Source organism: Sorex fumeus, unplaced genomic scaffold (genome assembly GCF_029834395.1).
Source record: "Sorex fumeus unplaced genomic scaffold, SorFum_2.1 ptg000067l, whole genome shotgun sequence".
Classification (NCBI taxonomy): domain Eukaryota; kingdom Metazoa; phylum Chordata; class Mammalia; order Eulipotyphla; family Soricidae; genus Sorex; species Sorex fumeus.
The window spans coordinates 4,677,767-4,701,673 of record NW_026606124.1 but is presented as its reverse complement, the minus strand read 5'-3'; the positions used below and the strand labels follow the sequence as shown (position 1 = coordinate 4,701,673).

The 23,907-nt window shown below is 48.5% G+C and overlaps 1 protein-coding gene and 1 pseudogene across 3 annotated transcripts in view; both read right to left on the bottom strand.

Annotated features, from left to right (window-relative positions):
* The window catches only part of CELF6 (CUGBP Elav-like family member 6), a 31,634-nt gene extending 20,756 nt beyond the window's left edge, over positions 1 to 10,878 (bottom strand). The window contains exons 1-2 of one of the 3 annotated variants that reach the window (XM_056128709.1): positions 10,347 to 10,878; positions 6,352 to 6,434 (exon numbers count right to left, since the gene is read on the bottom strand). In XM_056128709.1, coding sequence (XP_055984684.1) covers positions 6,352 to 6,434; positions 10,347 to 10,608 — 345 coding nt within the window. In that variant the 5' untranslated portion in view covers positions 10,609 to 10,878. The remainder of the gene's footprint in view (positions 1 to 6,351; positions 6,435 to 10,346) is intronic. The other 2 variants (XM_056128708.1, XM_056128710.1) reach the window with 2 other exon arrangements.
* A 2,906-nt stretch (positions 10,879 to 13,784) lies between these two features.
* Positions 13,785 to 17,311, bottom strand: LOC130036833 (RNA-binding protein EWS-like; annotated as a pseudogene).
* Between the last annotated feature and the right edge of the window lie 6,596 nt (positions 17,312 to 23,907).

Sequence of the window (23,907 nt, the reverse complement as noted above, 5' to 3'; positions counted from 1 at the left end):
TCCTGAAAGCCCTCTAGGCACCAGGCCCTTCCTGGGACATTTCACATACGTTGTCTCTCAATTCCTCCCAACCACATTGCAAGGTGATGCCATGGCCCCATAACAGAGATGCGAAAGCTGAGGTAGAGAAAGGCTGTCACTTGTTCCAGATCACATGGCAGGTACATGGTTGAGCTGGGGTTTGCCCCAGATTTGTCTGAATCAAAATCCATGAACTTTGTAATGTGCTTCTCAAGACACTTTTTGTAAGGAAAAGGAGCACTTGGGCCACACACAGTGGTACTCAGGGTCCATGTGGTGACGGGGACCAAACCCAGACCTCTAGCATGTAAAGCATGTGCTTTGTCCTGTGAGCTATCTCCCTGGCTTGGATTCGTTCTTCTTTTTTTTTTTTTTTTTTTGCTTTTTGGGTCACACCTGGCGATGCACAGGGGTTACTCCTGGCTCTGCACTCAGGAATTACTCCTGGCGGTGCTCAGGGGACCATATGAGACGCTGGGATTCGAACCCGGGTCAGCCGCATGCAAGGCAAACATCCTACCTGCTGTGCTATCATTCCAACCCCCTTGGACTCGTTCTTAATACATGAAAACAAGTGACATAGCACAGAAGGTCCTGGGTCCTGGGAGGTGTGTGAGGTGAGGTGCTGTGGCTGAGGCTGCTCCTGACCTACGCCTTGCAGAACTGGGACCACTGGACCGCTGGCAATAATGGAAGAAGCCGGGTTGGAGTCTGAGCACTTTGGACTGCTAGGGGAGAGGGAGGAGGCTACCCCTCCGGAGCAGCAAGAGTTCCAGTAGCCGTCCAAAATCTTAGCCAGGGTATAGTCAGACAGACGTGGATTATAACCCAAGTGCTATCTCTGGCAGCCTTTCCAAGGTCTCTGAGACTCAGTATCACATTAGTAAAGGGAAATGTGGTCCTGCCTTGCAGAGTTGTGTTAAAAACGACAGTGGCTCAGTAGGTTGCTCAGATATAATAAGTGTTGTTTTGTTTTGTTTTTATTTAAAGATGTGAAATGGTAAAATCGGCAGGGGTCAGACTGGGCAGGTTGTGCAAACCACAACAAGGAATTTTGACTCTGCTGTATTTTGAAGGCAATAGGGATCCAGGGAAAGATTAGAAGCAAAGAAATGATCTAGTACAATTTATCTTATGAAGGATCTTATTAACCATCCTTGAGCTGAGAAAGAATTAGAAAGGGAAGAAACAGGAACATCCGTGACACAGGTAAGGTGTGTGGGGGGCCAGGAGGTATCCTGGGCCTGGGCAGAAGGAATGGAAAGATTCAAGAGAGACTTAGAAAAATGAAGGATCTAATGTTTTCTTGGCTTGGGAGCCTGGGGGTGGGTCAGGGGGACGATGGCTCTCAGATTCTTGTCTTAGGTATCAAGGAAGCTGGCAGTTTGGGAGTTTGAAGGGTTACAGGGAGTTGGGAGGGGAAATACTAAAGACGATGAGAACAAAATTGAGAAGACTGGTGTGCCCCGGGGCCCAGGATTGCAGGCCTCTCTGGGAAATGTGGACACCCAGGATTTAGCTTTGCTCTGTGTGGTGGGGGGGGAAGGGGGAGAGAGAAAGAGCATCTGGGAACCTGATAGACAACTACTCTGCCTCACTCCTGACTCGGGAGGAGAGGGCTGTGAGCAAGGGTGAGAAGTCATGGCTCTTTGCTGAGGAAAAGAGGGTTTTACCTCCTTAACCAAGAACTTCCCACAAGACCTGGCCTCAGCTGAGCACCTGCTCTGAGAGTCTCCCAGGTAGACTCCAGGCTGGTGTCTGCTTCAGGACCCAGCTCTGCAGGGGAAGGCAAGGAAGCAGATAGGACCTAGTCCAGTGGTTGGTCAGAGGCAGCCCAGATGCACAGGCCTAAGAACTGCCCCATGAACAGAAGGTGAGGGAAGACCCTCACTCAGCTTAACTTGATGAAATTCCTGCCTGTGGCCTCAAACATCTCCATTCCAGGGGCGACCACTGCCTCCACTCAGCACACGAGCCCTCAGCTCCTTCCCCTCCATATGAGAGGCTTTATCAGAACCATCCCAAAAATGCACCAACTGTTGGTTCTGAGAGGGGAGTCGCGGCTACTTGAAGACAGGATAAGGACAAAGGTTGGGTTTGTATCATTTTCAGTGCTTTGCTCATCACCTCCTCTAAGTCAATTCCCTACCAAGGTCCACTGATTCTAGAATCTCTATAAATATCTGAACTAGCTCTTGGGCCCTCCTCCCCTCTCCATTCCTGCTCTATCCCCAGCTCCACGTCAGCACCATCATCGTTTGCCTGCATACAAGCAACAGTGTCTTAAAGGGACATCCTACTTCCTGTGTTACCTCTCCCTCCCACATTGTAGCCAGAGCAATGTTTTATATATATATTATTTTATTATTTTACGGTCACACTCCGATATTCTCTGTTCTTACTCCTGGCTCTGTGCTCAGGGATCACTTCTGATGGGATTCGGGGGCCATATGTGATGCTGGAATCTTTTAAAATAGCTCCCTCACTCACCCTCACTCTTCAGATCCACACATGGTTCTCCACTGTGAGCCTTCCAGTAAGATTCTAAGGTGGCAGTCAAAACTTGTGGGTCCCTATCCTGGTCTGCAGAATACTCCATATTCACATGGGAGTCTTCCTTAGCCCTTCTGCTAGACACCTTCTCTCCAAGCTCTCACACTGCCTCCAGAATTTCAAAGTGGCCTTTGTCTCTTAGGTTTCTAGACTAGCAAACGTGGTCATGATTTAGCTTTGGTCGCTTCTCCTCCATCCCCACTTTTGATGCTGCTTGTGTGAGCCCAGCTGCAAGCCACACTGGGATGCAATGAAGCGTCTAAGGTTCGGCATCTTCTTGAGGACAAGGCTCTGTCTCATTCCCTGGATAGTTGCTAATATATACAGAGCCTCTGTATGAGTTGCAAAGGGGCCACCCCAGTCCTGGGAATAATTACAAAAGTGTGACTCCTCTTCAGGGTTAATAATGTGAGAACGACTTGGTCAAGGGGTCAGTGCCAGACTTTAACTCCCTTTGCCTTTTCTACTGAGGCCGTTTTGTGAAGGGGGACAATATGCAGAAGCAAGTATGTTCAGTCTCCTTCACAGCATTGGAAGGGGTAAGTGCCTGGGGGAATGGAGGGCATGATCAGGGTGAGGGACAAGGAGGCACCTTCTAAGTAACAGCAAGTGGGGTCAGAGTTGGGCTTTGCCCTCTTGTTCATGTAGATTTATGCAACTAACATGAAGATGATGGAACTAGTTCCAGTTTCATGGGGGAAGAGGCTGCAAAGATGGTACAGCTCACTGAGGTTTGGAAGAAGCTCCGAATAAGAAGCCAAACTCTGAGAGGTGGCAGAAATGAGCGGGGGGCAGGTGTGTGGGCATGAAGGGAGAGGCCTCAGTCTAGCAAACGTTATGACATTTCTCCCAGGCATCTAGACTTTCTGTTTGGTGGTTATCAAACTTTCCTGATCCTACAGTGCCAGGCCTGCCTTGTCCCAGACGGGGCCTTAGCTCTGCTTCCCCAGCAGGTGGCGGCTGTGGGCAGGACCCAGCGCCTTTAGAGTAGGGCACCGCCTCCCTGCGTGCTGGTGGGCCTGAGGCCAGGTGACTAAAACTGCTGCTGCCCCTGGCAGACCCAGAGGAAAGATTGATGGCACGGACACTGCTGGGGCTGGCCAACAGAGCCATCGATTTTCATTTAAGAGAATAATTAAATATTAATTTTCACTTTGTTAAGCTGGGAAGGGTGAATAAGGCCAATGCTGGCAGTTCTAGAGACCAGGCTGTTAGAGGACTATGGATAAAGGCACGGGGCGTGGAAGCTGGGGTGGGAAGAAGAAGATGCACCCAGGTCAACACCTCCGTTATAACCTTCAGCTCCCATCTGCCACCAGATTGGCTCAGGTGGCAGTTCAGTGAGACCATCCGGGTGACCTTAGGCAAGTCACTTGGCCTCTATGACAGTTTCCTCACCTGTAAAACACAAATGCTGATAGCAATATCTTCACAGGAGAGCAAATGTCTGTGAACATGCAGCCCTAGGAACACTGTCTTGTATCAATAAATGTTTTTATTTTTATTTTCTCCCCAGGGATCCTCTTCCTCCAAAAATTCACTCTGCAACCCTTCTTTCAGATTCTTCCATCTCTTGAGTCCCTGAGACAGCCATGATCTTGCAGAGTTTTGTGGCTGGTTGAATGGGGTTTTGCCTTCCCAAAGCTCATCTTCCTTTTTTTTCCCATTCTTCCATTTGCTTTCAGGATAAAGTCCAATCCCTTAAACCTGACATTAGTTTTCCTATTCCACAATTCTTTGTGAATTCTTTTTCTTTTACTCTGGCATGGCTCACAGTCACTATCACACCCACCCCAACACACACACACACACACAATCCTAATTCTTTTTCACACCCATCCTGTTCCTTCTGGCTCTGTACCTTTACCATGCTGTTTCCCACATGCAATGTTACAGCTTGTCTCACTGAATCTCAATTCTAGCAGCAGAAGCCATTTACTCGTATGGTTGGATGAATAATGACTCCTACTACTGCTCTTACTAATAGTCTGTTGCTCTTACTACCACCATCACCACCACAAATATATACTGAGTACTTACTATCTGCCAGTAGCTAGACATGATGGATTATTTAATCATTATAATAACTCAATGAGTTCAATTTTACAGATGAGGAAGCTTAGATTTAAAGAGGTGAGATGGGCCAAGGTGACGGAGTTAGTGTGTCAAAGGACCTGGGTCCACACTCAGGTCTGTGCAACTCCAAAACTGGAATATTGCTGATGGTGTTGATTGGAGCTAAGTCTTTACAAGTGAGATTCATTGACTAGAATGGGTTCTAGGACCTGTATTCACTAACAGCTTGATTAGTTTTAGCAATGCTTGTTCCATGTGCTGGGCTGTTTCAGATTACAGAAATTACTTCTTTATACTCTGCTGAAAGTAGTGTATCTATTCTTTATACCCAAATCATAACTCTGCCCTTTCATGTTACCCATAGGAAATGATATTCCCCTTTGTAATCGGAAAGTCACCAGCAGTAATATTTATCAAGATCAAATTCTCTGTCAAGCACTTGCTAAACCTCAATTAATCCTCACAATAACGCAGTGAGCTAAGTACTGGTACATCACATAGGAGCTGGAAGATAATATAGTGGGCAGGGTGTTTACCTTGCACAAATCCAATCCAGGTTAGATTCCTGGCACCCCATATGGCCCTCTGAGCATGGCTAGGAGTGATCTCTAAGCACAGAGCAAGGAGTAAGTCCTGAGCACTGCTGTGTATTGCCCAAAAACAAACAAACAAATAACAAACAACCCTACATTTTATAGATGAGAAAATTAAAACTTAAGAGTCTGAGTAATATTTCATAGAACTGGTAAATGACAGTTCTGGGATTCAAATGCGGGTCTGTCAGAGTGGAAAACTACTATTCTCAAATACATTACGATGATTCTTTAACAAAATCTCACTAAACCACAACTTCTCCAAATGAATACCCCATTCCCTCAAACTGTCATCCCGTGACCTGTTGATGCCCCATCCTATGCTGGTCTCTCACTGGTAGGCTCATGAAACCTCCCAAATCTGAGAAGTCCAAGAGTTGGATGGAGTGCTAGATAGGTGTGTCCAAGGCATCCGGTTAGTGCCTTTGCTTTGTGGACAAGAGAACAGAGGCTATGTAGCAAACTGCTCTTAATACAACCATGCTGGTTCCTAACAATCGTCATTTTCCTCTTGCCCTATGATGAGTGTGCCCCTGCCTGGCCTTCTGACATTAGCCCTTGGCCAAGAACATATATCAGGTGCCACTGACACCCAACAGCTGGCTGTCTATAGAGTCAATGCTCTGCTAACTTTCATCAGTGTGTGCACTGTCAAGGAATGCCGTCTTGGTGGGCCAATAACACATGACAGAAAGGGGACAAGTGGGACGTGCTATCAAAGACCCTAAGGCTGGAGAAAATGGGATTGGTAACTCACTAGCACCTCTACTCTGGGATCTGCATCCATGCTAATACCAGAGACAAATGATACCCGCAGTCAGGATTTCAGCTCTAGCTTAGATGTCCTAGACACTTCTCCTGAAGAAGGAGCAGAACATTTAGAACATTGAGCCCAAAGCTCAAGTCCATTCCTTTGAGCAAAATAAATTGAATAAACCAAAGCACCTGTCTCTGTTCAGGGCACAGGTAAGCCCCCTCTAGGAAAAAAAAAAAAGACTCTGCTTCTAGTTCCAGGTCTCAATCCAGGTCCTACATGTTGCTTTAGCATGCACAGAGGGTGTGTTCCCAGTCTGAGGTGAGTCCCACCCCCCAACCCTGGTGGACTTACCCCTGGTAGGGTCTTCTGCTCGTGCAGTGCACTCTGGGCCTTGAGAGCAGAGTCCCGGGCGCAGTAGGTGAGGAAGGCACAGCCTGGGGAGGAAGAGGCTGGCTCAGGGGGGTTTCTGAGACCCCCATATATTCTGGAATTAACTCCATTAAGCAGACAGACTTAAACAAGGGTACTGCTTCTGAGATGTCTTCTCTGCCTCCCATCTTCACCAAAGGGAGGAACTTTATGTGTCTCAAACCCGGATTGCCTCATTTGCTGCTGGACTCTTGGCTAGGGGACATGTGTTCCCAACCCAGTCACATGCTCATATGATCCCACTTCTCCCCGCCCCACTCCAGCCATAAGCCCTGCTGGGGTTAAGCCTCCCTAAGCAGCTTTGCCTTCAGCTTTAACTCCAGTCTCCCCCTTGTTTTTGGGATTCATACAGAGTATCCCAGAATTCAATTCAATTCCTTTCTGGCTCAGGAGGGAGGAGACAAAGGGGAAGGAGGGGGACTGGGAGCCAATCCCAGGATTCCGTGACTCCTAACACCTGCTCCTCTCTGTCAAGTTTGAAATGGAGGAACAGCTTCATTAGAGGCTGGGACTGATTTAAGGACTTTTCAGGAGTAGGAATTTCCAGGGAATTCCAAACCTGTTCAAGAAGTTTGATCAATTAGCTACCCCAGGACTTTAAGATAGAGCCTCTTCAGGGGTTGCTGTACCCCAAATCTGATTTATCCAAAGGAGAAATAGTAGATGCAGGGATGAGGAGTCTGGGCTGAGTCAAAGGCTCAGTCCTACTTGTCTTTGTTCAGTCCCAGAACCTGTAGCCTGCTAAGAAGCATTGATTTTTTTTTCATTTCCAACAGTCATTGAACACTCACTCATTCAGGAAATATTTATTGAACATCAACTTATTACGAGGGGAGCATGATAGTGGGCTTGGGGATAGAACGGTAATAAGACAGATACATCCCTTATCCTCACAGGGATAATGAGAGGCAAATAACTGAGGGTGAAGAAGTTAAGTAATATCTTAAAGAAGTCAAAGTGTCTTCAAGGAAAAACAACAGGTTATCCAGGTGGTAAGAAGACTGGTGATTATTTGAGGCAGAGGGAATAGTGAACACAGTATAAAGACTGAGGCGAGAACTCTATGTTAAGGAGGTAGATGGATAAAGCTAATATCATTGGAAACTGGTGAATGTTGCTAGAGTAAGTAGTGTAATATGTGCTGAAATTGGCTCATCTTCAACTTGGCAAGTCTGTCTAGGTTTTCAATTTTACCCCTCAGAAGAGAGACACTACAGAGTTACAAGTCTGCGAGGCAATCAGATCTGTGTTTTCTAAGAGGGCTTTCTGAGTGTAGTAAGGAGAAAGAATGGAGGAAGAACGTAGACATGGAAGCCATTAGGAGCTGATGCAGTTTTCCATTTAGAGCTCAGCAACTGGAAAGGCAGATGAGAAAGCATTCTGCATTGTCTTCTCTGGGGCCATCCCTTAAGGTGGTTTGGGATCTTCTACTCCTTAGGGAATTCCTGGGACAAAATCTGATCCATGGCAATAGAAAAACTGCAGTTCAGTGAGGTATTGGTGGCAGGGTAGGGCTTGGAACCTCCTGATTAGAAGGATGATATATATATATTTTGGGTCACACCTGGCGTTGCACAGGGGTTACTCCTTGCTCATGCACTCAGGAATTACTCCTGGTGGTGCTCGGGGTACCATATGGGATGCTGGGAATTGAACCCTGGTCAGCCGCGTGCAAAGCAAACACCCTACCCACTGTGCTATTGCCCCAGTCCCAAAGGCTGATATTTTTTAAAGAATCACGATGACCTCCCTCAATGCCTAGCAATCAAAATAAAATGGGTCACTCTGGCTTTTGGATACCCTTGTCATGGGGTGGGAGGGGAGGAGATACTGACTTGGAGGCCCTGTCCCCACCAATCATCTTGGGAGGCATCCCTGATTTGGAGAGCTGTGGGATAATCAGGAAACACTTGATTCTGCTGTGCATCTCTGCATCCTTTTCTGCCACCAAGTCATATCAGCTGACGTCAGAATCAAGCAGGGCTGAGGCCCTGTCTGAGTCTTCAAGGGTCCAGTCACTGACTAAAGGAACCTGTGGAGAAGTATCTGGAATAAGAAGTGAGAAAATGGAGGAGTGTAAAAACAGAGAAATGTGGTTCAAGGGGCAGGTGAATGAAAAATTAGAGCTAAGTGGAAAGAGAAAGACTGAGAGAACATATCAGAGACTGTGATAGTGTTTCAGTAAGAAAAGTGTGAATTAAAAGTATTTGATACACTTTCTCTATTGTACAGATGAGCCAGAAAGAGGAGCAATTCTTACAGATAGAAATAAATGTCTAGAAAATAAGTTGCTATTAATGGGTGGACAGCCAGTTAGTCACTCAGGCATCTGACTGCGTTAGAAGGAATATGAATAGTGTGGTCTTATCCTGTCAAGTCCCCTTTATCAAAACCCCACCGCAAGGGCAGAAGACGCAGCCCTGTCCAGCTATTCACAGCTCTTCTAGGGACACTTTCCAGTGGGCCCTGTGTTAATGTGCCTAGATGCTCCAAGTTTTCCTGGTTGGAAAGATGTGGAGCCTGTTCCATCATCCAGTCCTTAAGAAAGTACCTAAAATCCTTTATTCAGGGCTCTTGAGTTTTCTCCTGGGGTCCTGGTGAAGAAACAGTTGGTAACCCTGCCCTCCGTTAATCCTGAAACTGCAGCAAGGTGCAGGTGGGGAGGGATGAAGGTGTTTCTCCTCAAATCATTCCCTTCCCCGCCCATGCATGACATGTGACTGTCTGTCTTACTCCAGCCCAGCCTGGATAGACTTTTCTACATGTAAACAAGCCTCCTCCCTCTCGCTACAGAAAGAAAGGGGTGTGGCTGGGCAGGACTGTGGGCCTCAGTCTCAAGCAATGATGGAGAGAAGACCCCTTTGTGCTCCTTCACCCTGACCATCCTGAGGTTCTGGTCCAGAACCCAGTTGTCAGAGGAGAAGCAGGAGGCCATAAGGAGCAAGATCAGGGAGGAGGGAAGGGGAAGCCTAGGAAAGGAGAGATTTCAGAGAACGAAAGGGCTGTGGGTTTCATTGAGGGGGGAGACTAGAGAAGAGGAGTTCAAGGCTGAGGGAGTATCACAGCTGAGCGTAGGGTCCTGGAGGACTCAAAAGAGGCAGAAGGCAGGGCTGGAGTGATAGTACAGTAGGGTGCTTGCTTTGCACACGGCTGACCCAGGTTTGATCGCCGGCAACATATGGTCCCCTGAGCCCACCAGGAGCGATCCCTGAGCACAGAGCCAGGAGAAAGCCCTGAGCACTGCAGGGTGTGGCCCAAAAACAAAAACAAAAAAGGAAGAAAGAAGAAGAAGAAGAGGCAGAAGGTGCTGGGAATTCTAAACTTGAAGGTGGAATTTGGGACTAAGAGCTCCCGGGAGAGGAGTTGGAATTTTTGATTTAGCCAGGCAGGCCTGGGTTCTGAAAAAGGAAGAGTTGGGGTCTGTTGGGGTGTGAGTTAGAGGTCCAGAGTCAAAGGAGGCTCTGGAGACCTAGCGGGCCTGGAGGCCTGAGTCAGGGACTGTCTGTGAGGAGGCCAGAGTGGGGAGGCACTGAAGGGGAGGCTTGGGAAGGACGGGGTCCCAGGCTTGGGAGACTGAGGGTATCAGAAGGTGGAATAAGTTTCCCAGTTCCTGGGTTGTGGGTGTATGGTGGGAGGGGTGGAGAAAGGTTCACAGGGATGGGGCGACGTGAGGGGTGAGAGGCTGGGGGCTGGGAGTGAGAGTGGAGAACGGTCAGGAACCAGGATGATGATGACAAGATGTCAGAGAGAGAATTCCGGGCTGGAGGCTCTGTGCGCCGGGGAGGGGACGGGGCAGAGGTGGGGCAGGCGCGGGACTGGAGCTGGGCTGGCTCTAGGTGGGGCTGGGGCTGGGGCTGGGCCGCACTCCTAAACCGGATTGGGGCTGGGCTGGACTGGGCTGGGCTGACCCCGCGCACCTTTGTGGAGGCCGGTGAGCCGGTCCTTCAGCACCGTCAGCTCGTAGATGCGGCCGAACTCCTCGAACAGCGGCTTGAGGTCCTGCTCGTCCAAGCCCCGCGGGATCTGCCCCACGAAGAGCTTGATGGCGTCGTGGTCCTTCATGGGCACGGCGGGACCCGGGTTGAGCCCGCCCATGCCGACGCCGCTGTCCGCGGTGCTGAAACCCAGGCGCGGGCCGGGGCCGGCGGGCGGCGCAGACCCTCCGGGCGCCGCGGCCATGTCCCCGCCAGGCCAGCCCTCGCGCCGGTCCCGCCGGTCCCGCCGGTCCCGCCGTCCCCTCCCTGGACCGGAGGCGGGGGCCAGGGGAGGGGGCGGGCGGCACAGGGGGCGGGGTCCGAGCGCAGGGGCGGGGGAGGTGGGCGGCGGGAGGGGCGGGGCCGGGGGCGGGGCCGGCCGGGCGGGGCCGGCGGGACTCCGGGGTCCGGCGGGAGGTGCCCCCGCGCGCCGCGCTCCGTGGACTCGCGCTGGAGCGCGGCTGGCGCCGAACCCTGCGCCCCAGCCCCCGTGCCCGGTGACGTCAGGCAGCCGGCCGCCGGGTCTACGCACGCGATTTGCATAATGAGGGCGCGGCGGCCAATCAGCGCCGGAGCTGGCCGGGCTCGGCCGGGGGCGGGCGGGGCGGCGGGGCTCACGCGCTCCGGCTCGCCATGGCAACCGGACCCGGGGCTGTCCGGGCCCGGCGCGTGCGCGCGCGCGCGTGCGCGTGTGTGTGTGTGTGCGCGCGCGCGTGTGTGTGTGTGTCTGTGCGTGTGCGCGCGTGTGCGTGTGTGTGCGCGCGCGTGGAGATGTGCGGGCGTGGAGATGTGCGGGCGTGGCCGTGCATCGCGCGTGTGCGCGGGAGGGGAAGGAGCTTCGTCATGCGTGCTGCTGTCTGCGGGCGTCGGAAGCAGCCCCCTCCCCGCTCCCACAGGCACACGCGCTCGTAGTGCCCCGAGCCCCGTCTGCCAGCTGGACGGGGGATTCCTCCGGTCCCCGCCCCCGCCGCGCCCCGGCTCACCTCCCGTGGGTGTCCCCAGCCGCCGCCTTACTCGCCACCTTCAGGCGCACCCCCCAGAACCGCAGCCCGTCCCTCTCCCACCTTTCCTTTCAACGAAAACAGAACAACAACTCCAAACACGGCCGAAAGTTAAGCTGCTTTTTGCTCCGGCTTTGCCCCAGTTTTGTGAGCCTCCTGTCCCGCAAAAGGAAGCTGCGGTCCGAGGACCCAGCGACTGGGACGATTCAGGCCAGCCGTCGCAATTTCTTCTGGGTCCCGAACAGGAGAAAAGAAGGATATAGCCGACCGAGTGGCTAAATAATTCAAAGAAGTCCATCAGGTTCATTAAATAGGATGTTCTCTTGTTTTACAAATAATCATGATAAAATTTTTTTTAAAAAGGGGGAGGAAGGGAGCGGAGTACATAGGGTGGGGCATTTACCTTGCATGTGTCAACCTGGGTTAAATGCTAGACATCTGTATGGTCCCTTGAGCTCTCCACGAGTGATTCCTCCTGAGCAGAGCCAGGAGTAACCCCTGAATACAGTTGGATGTGGCCCAAAAAGGAAGGGAGGGAAGAGGGATGGAGGACGGAGGGAGGGAGGAAGGAAGGAAGGAAGGAAGGAAGGAAGAAAGGAAGGAAGGAAGATGAAAGAGGGGTTTTGTGACTTAAAGGTAGCACAAAAGCAGAGCTGATGAAAGTTTTTAACACTTTCATATTTGAGTATTTGCTTGATGGGGAGGAAGGAGTGATACAATGAAAATAAATAATACATGTTATATATTTTATAATACTTTATTTATTTAATGTTAACCGGTGTGTTACCCCATACCCTCACCCCCCCAAAACACCTAAAAAACAACTGTCATGCATGGCCATAAAATATAACATTATTATAACCATGTTAAACTATACTAAAACTTAAGTACATATTTGCACTGTACTTTATTCATTTTATCATTTTTTTCTATTTCTGAAATTATGTATACTTTGCTTTTGTTTTGACCCACACTCTGCAGTGTTCAGGGATCGATCCTGCCTCTGTGCTCAGGCATCATTCCCAGAGGGGATGGGGGGGCCAAATGCATACCAGAGGTGGAATTAAGGTTACTTACATGTAAGGCAAATGTCTTGCTCACAGTACTATCGCCACAGCTCCTGTTTCTATGTTAGAGAAATTGTTCGTTAGTCCATCCTTTCTCTCTCTTTCTCTCTCTCACTCTCTCTCTTTGCTTCTTTCCCCCATTCTCCCTGTCTCTCCCTTTCTCCATCACTTCTTTTCTCTCTCTTTTTTAAATTTCTTTCTTTATTTCTTTCCTTTTTTCCTTTCTCCTCTCTCTTTTTCAATGATTGAACTCATGGGCCTCAAACATGCAAGGTAAGTGTTCTACTAATGATCTATATCCCAACCTACCCACGATTTTTAATCCTAATCTATTATCTGCTCCAATTGTAGAATATATTTAATATTAATTACTAGGGCTGGAGTGATAGTACAGTGGTTAGGGCACTGTTTTGCATGTGGTCAAACTGGGTTTAGTCCCCAGCACCCGGGATTAGTGGTCTCCTACGCCCCAAACAATAATAATAACAATAATTTCTATGATTTGGGGAAGGAGAAGGAAGCTGGAAATCGTGTTTGGCTTGCCAACTGTTATGGTAGATAAAGTTCTATAGATATGTATTGATTCAGTTACAAGTTGCCTATCTTTGATAGACTGGGCTTTATTTTACCTGCAGCAAATACATGTTAGATTGAGTTCCACAAAGTATACAAAACAGAGAGTCTTTAAGTATCTTACGAACTGCTCATCGTGAGGCCCTTGCGTGTGGCTGGCCTGGGTTTGATCCCCGGCACCCCATATGGTCTCTTTGGATTGATTATTTATATATTTATTGTCTGTTTGTTTATGAACATTTGGAATTTTATTTTAAGAAAACAACATCACAACCATGAACACTGTTACAGTTAGAGGCCCTCCACAGTGACACTGAGCATGCTCACAAAGGATTTCCTTTGTTTATTTAGTCTTAGAAAACCATCTTATAAAAGAAGGCAAAAAACCCCCAGCATACTACCATTTGACTTTTTTTTTTTTCTTTTTGGGTCACACCTGGCAATGCTCAGGGATTACTCCTGGCTCATGCACTCAGGAATCACTCCTGGTGGTGCTCAGGGGACCATATGGGATGCTGGGAATCGAATCCGGGTCGGCCGCTTGCAAGGCAAACGCCCTCCCCGCTGTGCTATTGCTCCAGCCCCCATTTGACTTGTTTTAATGTTTCTTCACAAATGGTGAAAAAATACTAAAGTACAGTGAGGAATAATCATAATGTTGTGACCAACATTATAAATATGGAATTTAAAACTTAAAAAAATTCTGGTTTAAAAAGTAAGTCCATGCAGCGCTTCCTGTTCTATGCATCAAGCGGGACTAGTCTGTCTCTGCATTTCTGATGGTTCTTGCCTTTTTCCACTTTTCCAGTCCTCCACGTCCGCCTCTTCTTCCTTCCATCTGTTCCCTCAGGACCATCTTGTCTGCCTCCACCAAGGTCAACTTAGTCCATGTTCCAGCCACCACAGAAGCTGCCTCTGTCTCCCCCAAGACCACCTCTGAACATTCCTCTAAGACCACTGTGGTCCATGCGGCCACTCTTCCCCACGTGCCTCGAGGGCCACCTCTGCCCCAGTCACCACAAGGGGTGGAAAGGGTGGTGGGAGAAAAAGAAAAGTTTTGGGGCTTCGCACTGGTTGCTTTCTGTTCTCCAGGCAAAGTTCTGGTTCCTACATCCCAGACTGGTTACTGCCAGTCTCCAGCTCTGTGTTGGACCTTTCCTCCTTCTGATGGGTTCCCTCAGGAACCCCAAGGTGCTCTTGGGGGAAGGCTCCCCTGTGTCCTCCTCAGCCTACCATGAGACCCATTGGTCCACCCAGACCTCCTGGCTCCCCTGGACCTCCACAGAGCTGTGTGGCATTCCTCTGCCCTCACCGGGTGGCAAACCACCTCCCATGCTGTTCACTGGAGGCTTCTTTTGGGCAGGAGAAATTTTAAGTTTGCTTCCTTGAGAATCTTCCCCCTCAGACCACTCCACGGTAGCCTTGGCAGTTGACGGGTCTTCAAAGGACGCTGTGGCATCACCTTTGGGTTCTCCTATTTCCTTGTCCAAGTAATATGAATCATGGGTAGTCCAGTTCCTTTGTTCATTTTAATAACTCCACACTGCTTAAAGAAGCCTGCCAGGTCATCTGACTTCATTATCATTTAATCCTTGCATGCAAATTGTACTATTGTCAGAATCTTCATCTGGATCTATACAGGAAGGCCTAGATCTAGTCCTTCTTCTATGGGTCCAGCAGACTTATTGAAGCCACCTTGCTCTCCAGTACTAACCATTCCATCACGCCCACCTCTGCTCATGCCTCCATGATCAAACCCCCCTCTTCCCTGCCCTCCTTATCAGGGCCACTCACGCTCCAGTTCTCTCCTTGTCCGGAAAATCCTCCAGATTTCTGCCCATGGATACCCATGCCAGTGGGGTGGTCCTGTGGGAATGAATTCTACAGCCCGCAGCTGCTGCTCTGTTGGGTATATTGACTCGGAGCCTGGCCATAGCATCCAGTTGGGTGGGGGTAACTGGTAGGTGACTTCCAGTCATGGCTGCTCTGCTGTCCACAGCTGCGTGACTGCCCAAACATGTTTTCCTGTGAATGACTGCTCTGATTATAACTAGTTGTCTGTGCGGAGGAATCGCTGGTAGGTGGATAGGATGGTGGTGCTGTCACTGGCACATGGGCTAGCTCCAGCTACCTGGGGTTAACTGTGGTTACTCCGTCCACATCCTAGGCTGGGCTGGTTGTAACCTCCTTTGCTAAATTGAGGTTAACTAGTCTCAGCGGACTTGTTACCATCCTGTGGTCTTGCAGGTGCAGTGGTTGCCAGTTGCTGCCCATATGCTAGACAAGCACGCTGAGTGCCATATGCAGTCTGAGCTGCATAGGGGGTCTGGGTGGTAGTGACTGTAGCAGTGGTGGCACCATCAGCACCAGTGTTGTACCCCTGACTGTATGGCTGGGGCAGGTGGAATATAACCAGCGGAAGGCTGTCCATGAGAAGTCGCATAGGAGTTCTGTCCATAGGTGGCTGCGGTCTGCACCTGGGTAGAGCTGTCATCGTGGGCTGTCCATAAGTTCCATAACTTTGTTGCCCATATGCCTAGGCTGCAGCTTGGCTGTAGGAACTGCAATCCTTGGATACCATTTTTATTCCTTCCTTCCCATTTCTTTGAGAGTTAGCCAACAAGGTCCCTGCCTTAGCAGTTCAGAGGCATCACCAGTTCTCCAAGTGTTAGTTTTTCAGCTCTCAAGCACAGATGTGTCTACTCAATATACACTTGGAAGCCAGTTACTTCAGGAAAACAATGTTAAGGTATAATTTTTTTTGTTTTGTTTTGTTTTGGGGCCATGCCAGGCCATGGTCATGACTCATACCTGGCTCTGCACTCAGGGCTCATTCTTGCAGGGCTCTGGGAACCATTTGGGATGCCAGGCATCAAAACTTGATAAGCCGCTTGCAAGGCAAACACCCTACACACTGTACTATCACTCCAGCCCCTAAAGTTTTGTTTTTTAAACAAGGTGTTGCCATTAATACCATAGAATACTAGCATCTGGGGGTTACCATTTATGCCTGAAAAACCAACTCCAACATCTGTGCTGGATAAAGCAAAGGGGAGTCAATGAGGAGCATCATGCCCCTAAGAATAGGAAAAACCCCAAGTCGCCAACAGGAATCAAATGGTTAAATGCAATCTGAGAATAGCACCAAAATGCTGAGGAAACTAAAGACTTGATTTGCAAGTGAATGAAAGGAAACTGCAGTCACTTCTGGAGATACTGAAATGGTTGAGTTTATACTTTCTCTCTTTTATTTTCCTTTCAGTTTTTGGGCCATCCCTGACAGTGCTCAGAGCTTATTCCTGTGCTTGTGCTCAGGGATCACTCAGGACTCAGGGTACATATGGAGAACTGGAAACTGAACCCAGGTTACCTGTGTGCAAGGCAAGTGCTCTGCCAACTATACTATCTCTCCAGCCCCTCTTCTTTCTTCTGTGTCTCTCCCTTCCCTCCTTCCCTCCCTCCCTTCCTTCTATCCTTCCTTCCTTGTTCTGGGGATTGAACCTAAGGTCTCTACGGCTGAGCTATAACCCCTCAGCCTGAGCCTATAATTTTTTTTTTGTGCTTGGCGGGAGGGGGGGCGCTGGGGGTAGGGGAAAGATTTGGGTAACACTCAGCAATGCTCAGGGCTTATTCCTAGCTCTGCACTCAGGAATTACTCCTGGTAGTTCTCAGGGGATGCCAGGGATCGAATCCGGGTAGGCTGTGTGCAAGGCAGGGAACTTCCCCACTGCGCTCTCACTACCAATATACTTAATATGAACAAACTGAGGCTTCCTTCTCAGATGAAGCTCAAACTGAAAAGAAACTAATGGGGTAAAACCAACTCTAGATAGGCATGGATTAAAAAAAGAGCAAAAGAAGAAAAGGGAGCAGATAAAAGAGTAGATAATGGGACAGTCGAGACTGCAGTTCTCAAGAATCAGAGGCCTTATTTTTCTTTTCATCAATTCTTTACAAACAAAATATTTATACTGAAGTTTTGAAACTAGTCCTATATTTTGAAGCCGTATTTTCTGAATACAAATCCTGGCTCAGACTAATTGTGTTACATTGACCAAGAACTCCTGCTCATTTGTAACTACACCTAACATGTTTTAAAGTTTATTTATGTGTATGTTTAAGTTTTGAGGTTCTCTACTCCGTGTTACATGTAATTTATTTCTTTACCAATACCAAGCATTTCTGATCATTATAGCTTTACTATGAGTCTTGAAATAATGTGTGTATTTGGCCAATCAGAAGAGATCACGATCACGATCACGACCATCCTGCTGTTCGTCAATTGCCTTGAGCAGGCCCCAGTAACATCCCCTTCATTCTAGCCCTGAGATTTTTTAAAAAACTGCCATATTCAAGGCTTTTTCAGGATTAGGAGAATGAGACCCATCATTGTTACTGGTATTTGGCATACTGGGTACGTCACGGGGAGTTTGCCAGACTCTTCCATGTGGGCAGGTTACATTCAGTAGCCTGCCAATTTGTCCAAAGTAAGAATGAGATAATAAGATGCTCAGCCCCGATCCGAGCAGGCTTGGAGATCTCAGCCCCGGGACCCGCATGCCTTTGTTCCTCTGCCGGTACCTTCATGCGTGTGGAGAGTGGTCTCAGCATGGTGGTGGCTGGTTCTGGAGGTCTTTGGCTGCCGGAGCCCTGGTCGGGGCGGGGAGGGAAACTCAACCCGTTCCCCTCCAAGGGGCCCCGGCGAGGAAAGCCAGGCATGGGGGCAGAGACTCAGAATAGATGCTGACCATAAATACAGTGTACCACATACAACTATACCCCTATAAATGATACTCTATAAGTGAAATTTATGTAACTGAACCATCTGCAGGGGTAAACTGAAGAAAGAGCATAAACAGAATCACTCTGGAGTATATATATATATATACATATATATATACATATATATATATATATATTGCTTTTTGGGTCACACCTGGCCACGCACAGGGGTTACTCCTGGCTCTGCACTCAGGAATTACTCCTGGCGGTGCTCGGGGGACCATATGGGATGCTGGGACTTGAATCCGGGTCTGCCACATGCAAGGCAAATGCCCTACCAGCTGTGCCTTCGCTCCAACCCCATATATTTATTTTCTTGAAAATTCACTATGTTATTTTTTTTCCCCTTAGGCTTATGGGCTACACCCAGTGGTGCTCAGGGCTTACCACTGATTCTGCACTCAGGGATCATTCCTGGTGTTGCTTGGGGACCTTATGGTGTGCTGGGAATCAAACTTAGGTTGGCTATGTACAAGGCAACTGCCATATCCACTGTACTATCACTACAGCCCCTCACAATCATTTTGTGAGGGGAACAAGTTATACAGTACACTGTCATGACAAAAAAACAAAAACAAAAAAATTCCTGGTGTTAAATTTGTTCACCTGTAAAGTTTTGTTCTAAACAGAATAAACAGCTTTTTTTTTCTTTTTGGGTCACACCTGGCAATGCACAGGGGTTCCTCCTGGCTCTGTACTCAGGAATTACCCCTGGCGGTGCTCAGGGGACCATATGGGATGCTGGGAATCGAACCTGGGTTGGCCGCGTGCAAGGCAAACGCCCTACTCGCTGTGCTATTGCTCCAGCCCCAACAGCTTTTTTTTTTGAAAGTGCAAGAAAATACAAAGAATTTCTTTGTGAGTTAAAACTTAAAAGGGGCTGTTCTGGAAAACAGTATGGACGATGCTCAAAAAATTAGAAATTGAGCTCCCATTTGACCCAGCATACCACTCCTGGGAATATATTCCAGAGAGGCAAAAATGTATAGTGGAAGTGACATCTGCACTTGTTTGTTCATTGCAGCACTCTTTACAATAGCCAGAAACTGGAAGAAACCTGAATGCCCAAGAACAGATGACTGGTTAAAGAAACTTTGGTACATCTACACAATGGAGTACTATGTAGCTGTTAGAAAAGATGAAGTCATGAAATTTATATACAAGTAGTACAACATGGAAAGTATCATGCTAAGCGAAATGAGTCAGAAAGAGAGGGACAGACATAGAAAGATTGCATTCATCTGGGGAATATAAAGTAACAAAATATGAGATTAATACCCAAGAATAGCTGAGATCAGCACCAGGAGGATTACTCCATAGCTTAGAGGCCAGCCGGGCATTCTAGGGGAAAGGGCAGCTCAGATAGAGAAGGGAGCACCAAATAAAGGGTGTTTGGAGGATCCTCCCAGGAGGGGAGATGCATGTCGAAAGTAGACTATGGACTGAACATGTTTGCCACTCAATGCCTCTTTTGCAGACCACAACACCCAAAACGAGAGAGAGAACACAGGGGATTGCCCTGCCACAGAGGCGGGGGGGATGGGGGGATGGGGGTGAGGGGATATTATCCATGGTGGTGGAAAATGGGCACTGGTGGAGGGATGGGTATCTGATCATTGTATAATCGAAACCCAAGCACAAAAAATTGTAAATCTACAACTGTACCTCATGGTGTTTCACTAATAATAAATAAATAAATAAATAAATAAATAAACTTGAAAGGGGCTGGTCACGAACACCCTCTCTGGCTCCTGATCAAGCTGCTCAATGGCCATGATCCCAGAGATTCAGGAGCAAATCTCGAAACCCAGGGGCTTTTGGCAGAAATCCCTCCAGATTTAAGTGTTAAAATTTTGGAATTTCAAAATCACATGGCCCTACTGCAGCCACACGACATCATATGTTATTCATAACCAGTAATAAAACACAAACTGTCTACTTTTCAGCAGATCTGAGTGTTGGGGTAAAATCTCAAATAATAATGGTGGGTCTAGTGTTGAAATATTGAATGCGATCAAAGTAGAGAGAGAGTAATGTGGAAATCATCTGCCCCACAGGTAGGGGGAGGGTGTGGGATGAGGGTATACTGGGGGTTTTGGTGGTAGAAAATGGGCACTGGTGAAGGTATGGGTGTTTCATTGTATGACCGAGACTTAGACCCGAAAGCTTTGTAACTGCTCTCACGGTGATTCAATAAATAATATTATATATAAAAAAAGACAAGGGGCTGGAATGATACTGCAGCAGGTAAGGTTCTTGCTTTGCACGTAACCAACCAGGGTTCGATCCCCAGGAGCTCATATAGTCTCCCGGGACACTGCCAGGAGTAATTCCTGAACACAGAGCCAGGAGTAACCCCTGAGCACCACTGGGTGTGGCCCCAAAAGCAAAATTAATTAAAAATAAAATGCAAAAAGGATTTAAAAAAAACTATTGTGAGGGTCCAGGAGTTAACTCAAGGACTGTGCTACAGCTCCAGTTTGATCCCAGGTACAGCCCTGAGAGCCCTCAGGGTCACTGGGCCTGACCACTGAGCTGTCTGGCCCACACAGCAGGCCAACTACCCCTGGGAGTGGTCCTGGACCCTGGACACTGCTTGAGTGGCCCTGCCCTGCAAGAAAACAAACTGGGGACCCTGAAGATTTACAGAAAGTGAATAGCAATGGGAAAAACTCAAGTCAACATTTCACTAAAATTAATATGTATTTATATGTTGTACATTTATTTGTTAGCAGTTAGTATAACAGGCTAATTTTAAACTTGACAAGAGTTTATGAAAAAATACAAATTATCGTCATTATTATTTGTTGGTTTTGGGGTCACACCCTGCGGTGCTCAGGGCTGACTCCTGGCTCTGTGCTCAGGGATCACTCCTGGAGGGGCTCAGAGGATGATTTGTGGGCCACTGAACCCACGCTGATTGTGTGCAAGACAAGCTTCACCTGCTGTACTACATCTCTGGTCCCCCAAATTATTATTTTTTTTAAAAAACCACCCAATTCCTACTTACTTTCTTAATGGAGGAAGATTATATGGTACACATTATAGCATGACCTGTATTGATCTGCCAATGATATTGTTCACTGTATCACTGTCATCCCATTGTTCATCAATTTACTCGAGCGGGCACCAGTAACGTCTTCATTCGTTCCAGCCTTGAGATTTTAGCAGCCTCTTCTGACTCTTTCCCAACGTATTGGAGGCTCTTTCAGGGTCAGGGGAATGAGACCCGTTGTTGTTACTGTTTCTGGCGTATCGAATAATACGGTAGCTTGCCAGGCTCAGCCGTGATACTGATAAAAATTTAAAAAATTTTGAACAGTGCCAACAATGTTATTACTGGGCAAGCATTTTCACATAAATATACACTAAGTGTGGTGGGGACTCATTTACCACTCCAGCGCCGGGAAACCCAGAACCTCACACAAGCCAGGCAGTGCTTGTACCCTACAGCCCTTCCTCACCCTTTCCCTGTCATTTGCTGATGCCTTGCTCAGGAGTGCTACTGAGCCCCTCGAATCCCAAGCCATCTGCCCTTCCCGTCCCCACAGAATCTACCGAGGATTCCCTGAAAACACGATTCCTAGAAGGGCAGGGGAAACTGAAGCCCCCTCCGTCGCTCCTTTGCATCCATTCATAGCAGAGCAGGGCGGATCCTGCCCTCAGAGGACTGGAGATGGGAAATCAACTGGGACTCTTCCATGCCCCCTGGTGGCGACAGAGAGCACGGCAGTCTCGCGGTGCTGGGTGGGGCTGTTGGGTGGAGCCCGCTGCCTGCCTTTGAAGGGACGCTGGGGTTGGGTGTGATGACTGCAGGCCCCAGTCTGACTTGCCCGAAGTTTGAGATCTTGATCAGACCCAGGTCAAACGTGTCTCTCTTGGTGGGCCGGTGGCCCTAAATCAGTTATAACACCACTGATGGTCTTGATAAGGCCATGTAGATTTTTTTTTTAATTATAAGGAAATCTCTGAAGGAAGTCAGTTGCTAGGGCCTTTGCCCCTAAGATTGGCTGAACCTGCCATTCCCTCTCCCCACCCTCACAGCTGTCACCCCTTCTACTTAGAGAATCTGAAGACAGTGCCTTTATAGTACCGGGTCCTCCTCCAACATACCACTGACTGGGAGGGTGGAGACAGGATGGTTTCAAAACCATTTTCCAGACCTGGGTCCAACCTGAAGCCAGTTTGGCATGGGCCTCATTAGATTGAGCATGTGGTTTCTGAAAGAATATGGTAGAGCAGCAACCCTTTAAAAAATGCCAGCCAGGACGGGGGCATTTATATTCCAGTATTATAGCAGGTTATTATTTTTGTAATCCTCGAGTTAAGTAAACAATAGGGATTATTTTTAAAGCTAACCAAAGGTTAGGGTTTCTTCATAAAGTTTATATACTAATAGATTATTTTAATTAGTATAGTCTAAATTGACAGCAGGAATTTTTTTCTGAACAGCCCTTATCAATGGGCTGGAGTGATAGCACAGCGGGTAGGGTGTTCACCTTACAAGCGGCCAACATGGCCGACCCGAGTTCGATTCCTCCGCCCCTCTCGGAGAGCCCGGCAAGCTACCGAGAGTATTCGATATGCCAGACACAGTAACAACAAAGTCTCCAATGGAGACGTTACTGGGCCCGCTCGAGCAAATCGATGAACAACGGGAGGACAGTGATACAGTGATAAGGATAACATTGTAGGAAACGTTTGCAAGAGCAACGAGAAAGCATAGAAACTTGCTGCTGTCATGTTTTCATGATCGCTTCCATTGACTTGAGGCAGCTTAGTGTCTGTTTTTCCCGTACAATGTCCTCCCAATCAGCAGCAGCCTTGGCTGGGATCTAGAAGGAAGTGTGGGCATTTGCTGTGCATGAACTTGTCTACCCCATGTGTGTGGCAAAAGGGCTCCTTTAGTGGGTGCAGATGCTTGAGTCGTAGCTCTTGTCCCTGGAGGAGAGCCCCAGGACTGACTCCTGAATGACTCCATCCCCACTTTCTACAGATGGTTTCTTCCACACACAGCACCAGAAGGTAAGGCTGAAGATCTCCATTCAGGTCCCAGGGGAGAGCGAGGAAGCGAACCAAGGATGCTCGGATGAAGGATGCTGACCAAGGTTCACAATGCACCCAGATCCCACTGCAAACCTGCCCATTCCAAAAAGGGTTGATATTCAGCCAAACTGGGAATTGGAAGCGAATGCCCAGGATTGCTCCTATGTCCTTCCAGCAGTGAATCAGCTACAAGGACTTCAGGCACTCTCACGGAACGCAGAGAACACGGATGCTGCTCCATCCTGCCCTGGCGTCAGACTCCACTGCTGACTTTTATCATGAAACAGGTGAGCGGGCCGGCGAGGAGCTATGGGCCAGGGGAGACCCATCACCAATGCTAAACTTACCTCCTGGTGCGAACCCCTGAGGCTTTCCTTTATGGTACTTGGCAGAAAATGGGTGTGACTTGAGTGTGGAGTTGGCTGTGGAGGGTGACTGTTGACCAGGGCCTCAGGGAGGCAGACTCCTTCAGAGCAGACACCCTGTGACAGCACCACAACCATTTCATGTGTTGTCATGTTCAAACGAAGAATGAGTTAACACCAAAGGGACAAAACACTTAGCAGCAAAGCTCTAGGGTGTGTCTGCACACACATCCCGCCACCACCCAGAACCCCCTGGACTCTCATGCATCCTCTCCCCCAGAAGCCTCAGTGGGGAAGGGCCTGTGTCCAGTGCTCTCGGAGGCTGGGTTTGGGGTGGCGGATCCTGTAGGCCACAGGCCAAGTAGGTGAACTCTGAGGTTTGCTTTGGAGCTTTATTTTTCAGGATTTTCTTTCGTTTTTTATTTATTTTTGCTTTTTGGGTCACACCCAGCGATGCACAGCAGTTACTCCTGGCTCACGCACTCAGGAATTACTCCTGGAGGTGCTCGGGGGACCAAATGGGATGCTGGAGATCAAAACCCAGGTCGGCCGCGTGCAAGGCAAACGCCCTACCCACTGCGCTATTGCTCCAGTTCCAGGATTTTCTTTTGTTAGTCATCATGAAATTAGTCATTCATGACTGGGATTCAGACATACACTGTTAAACACC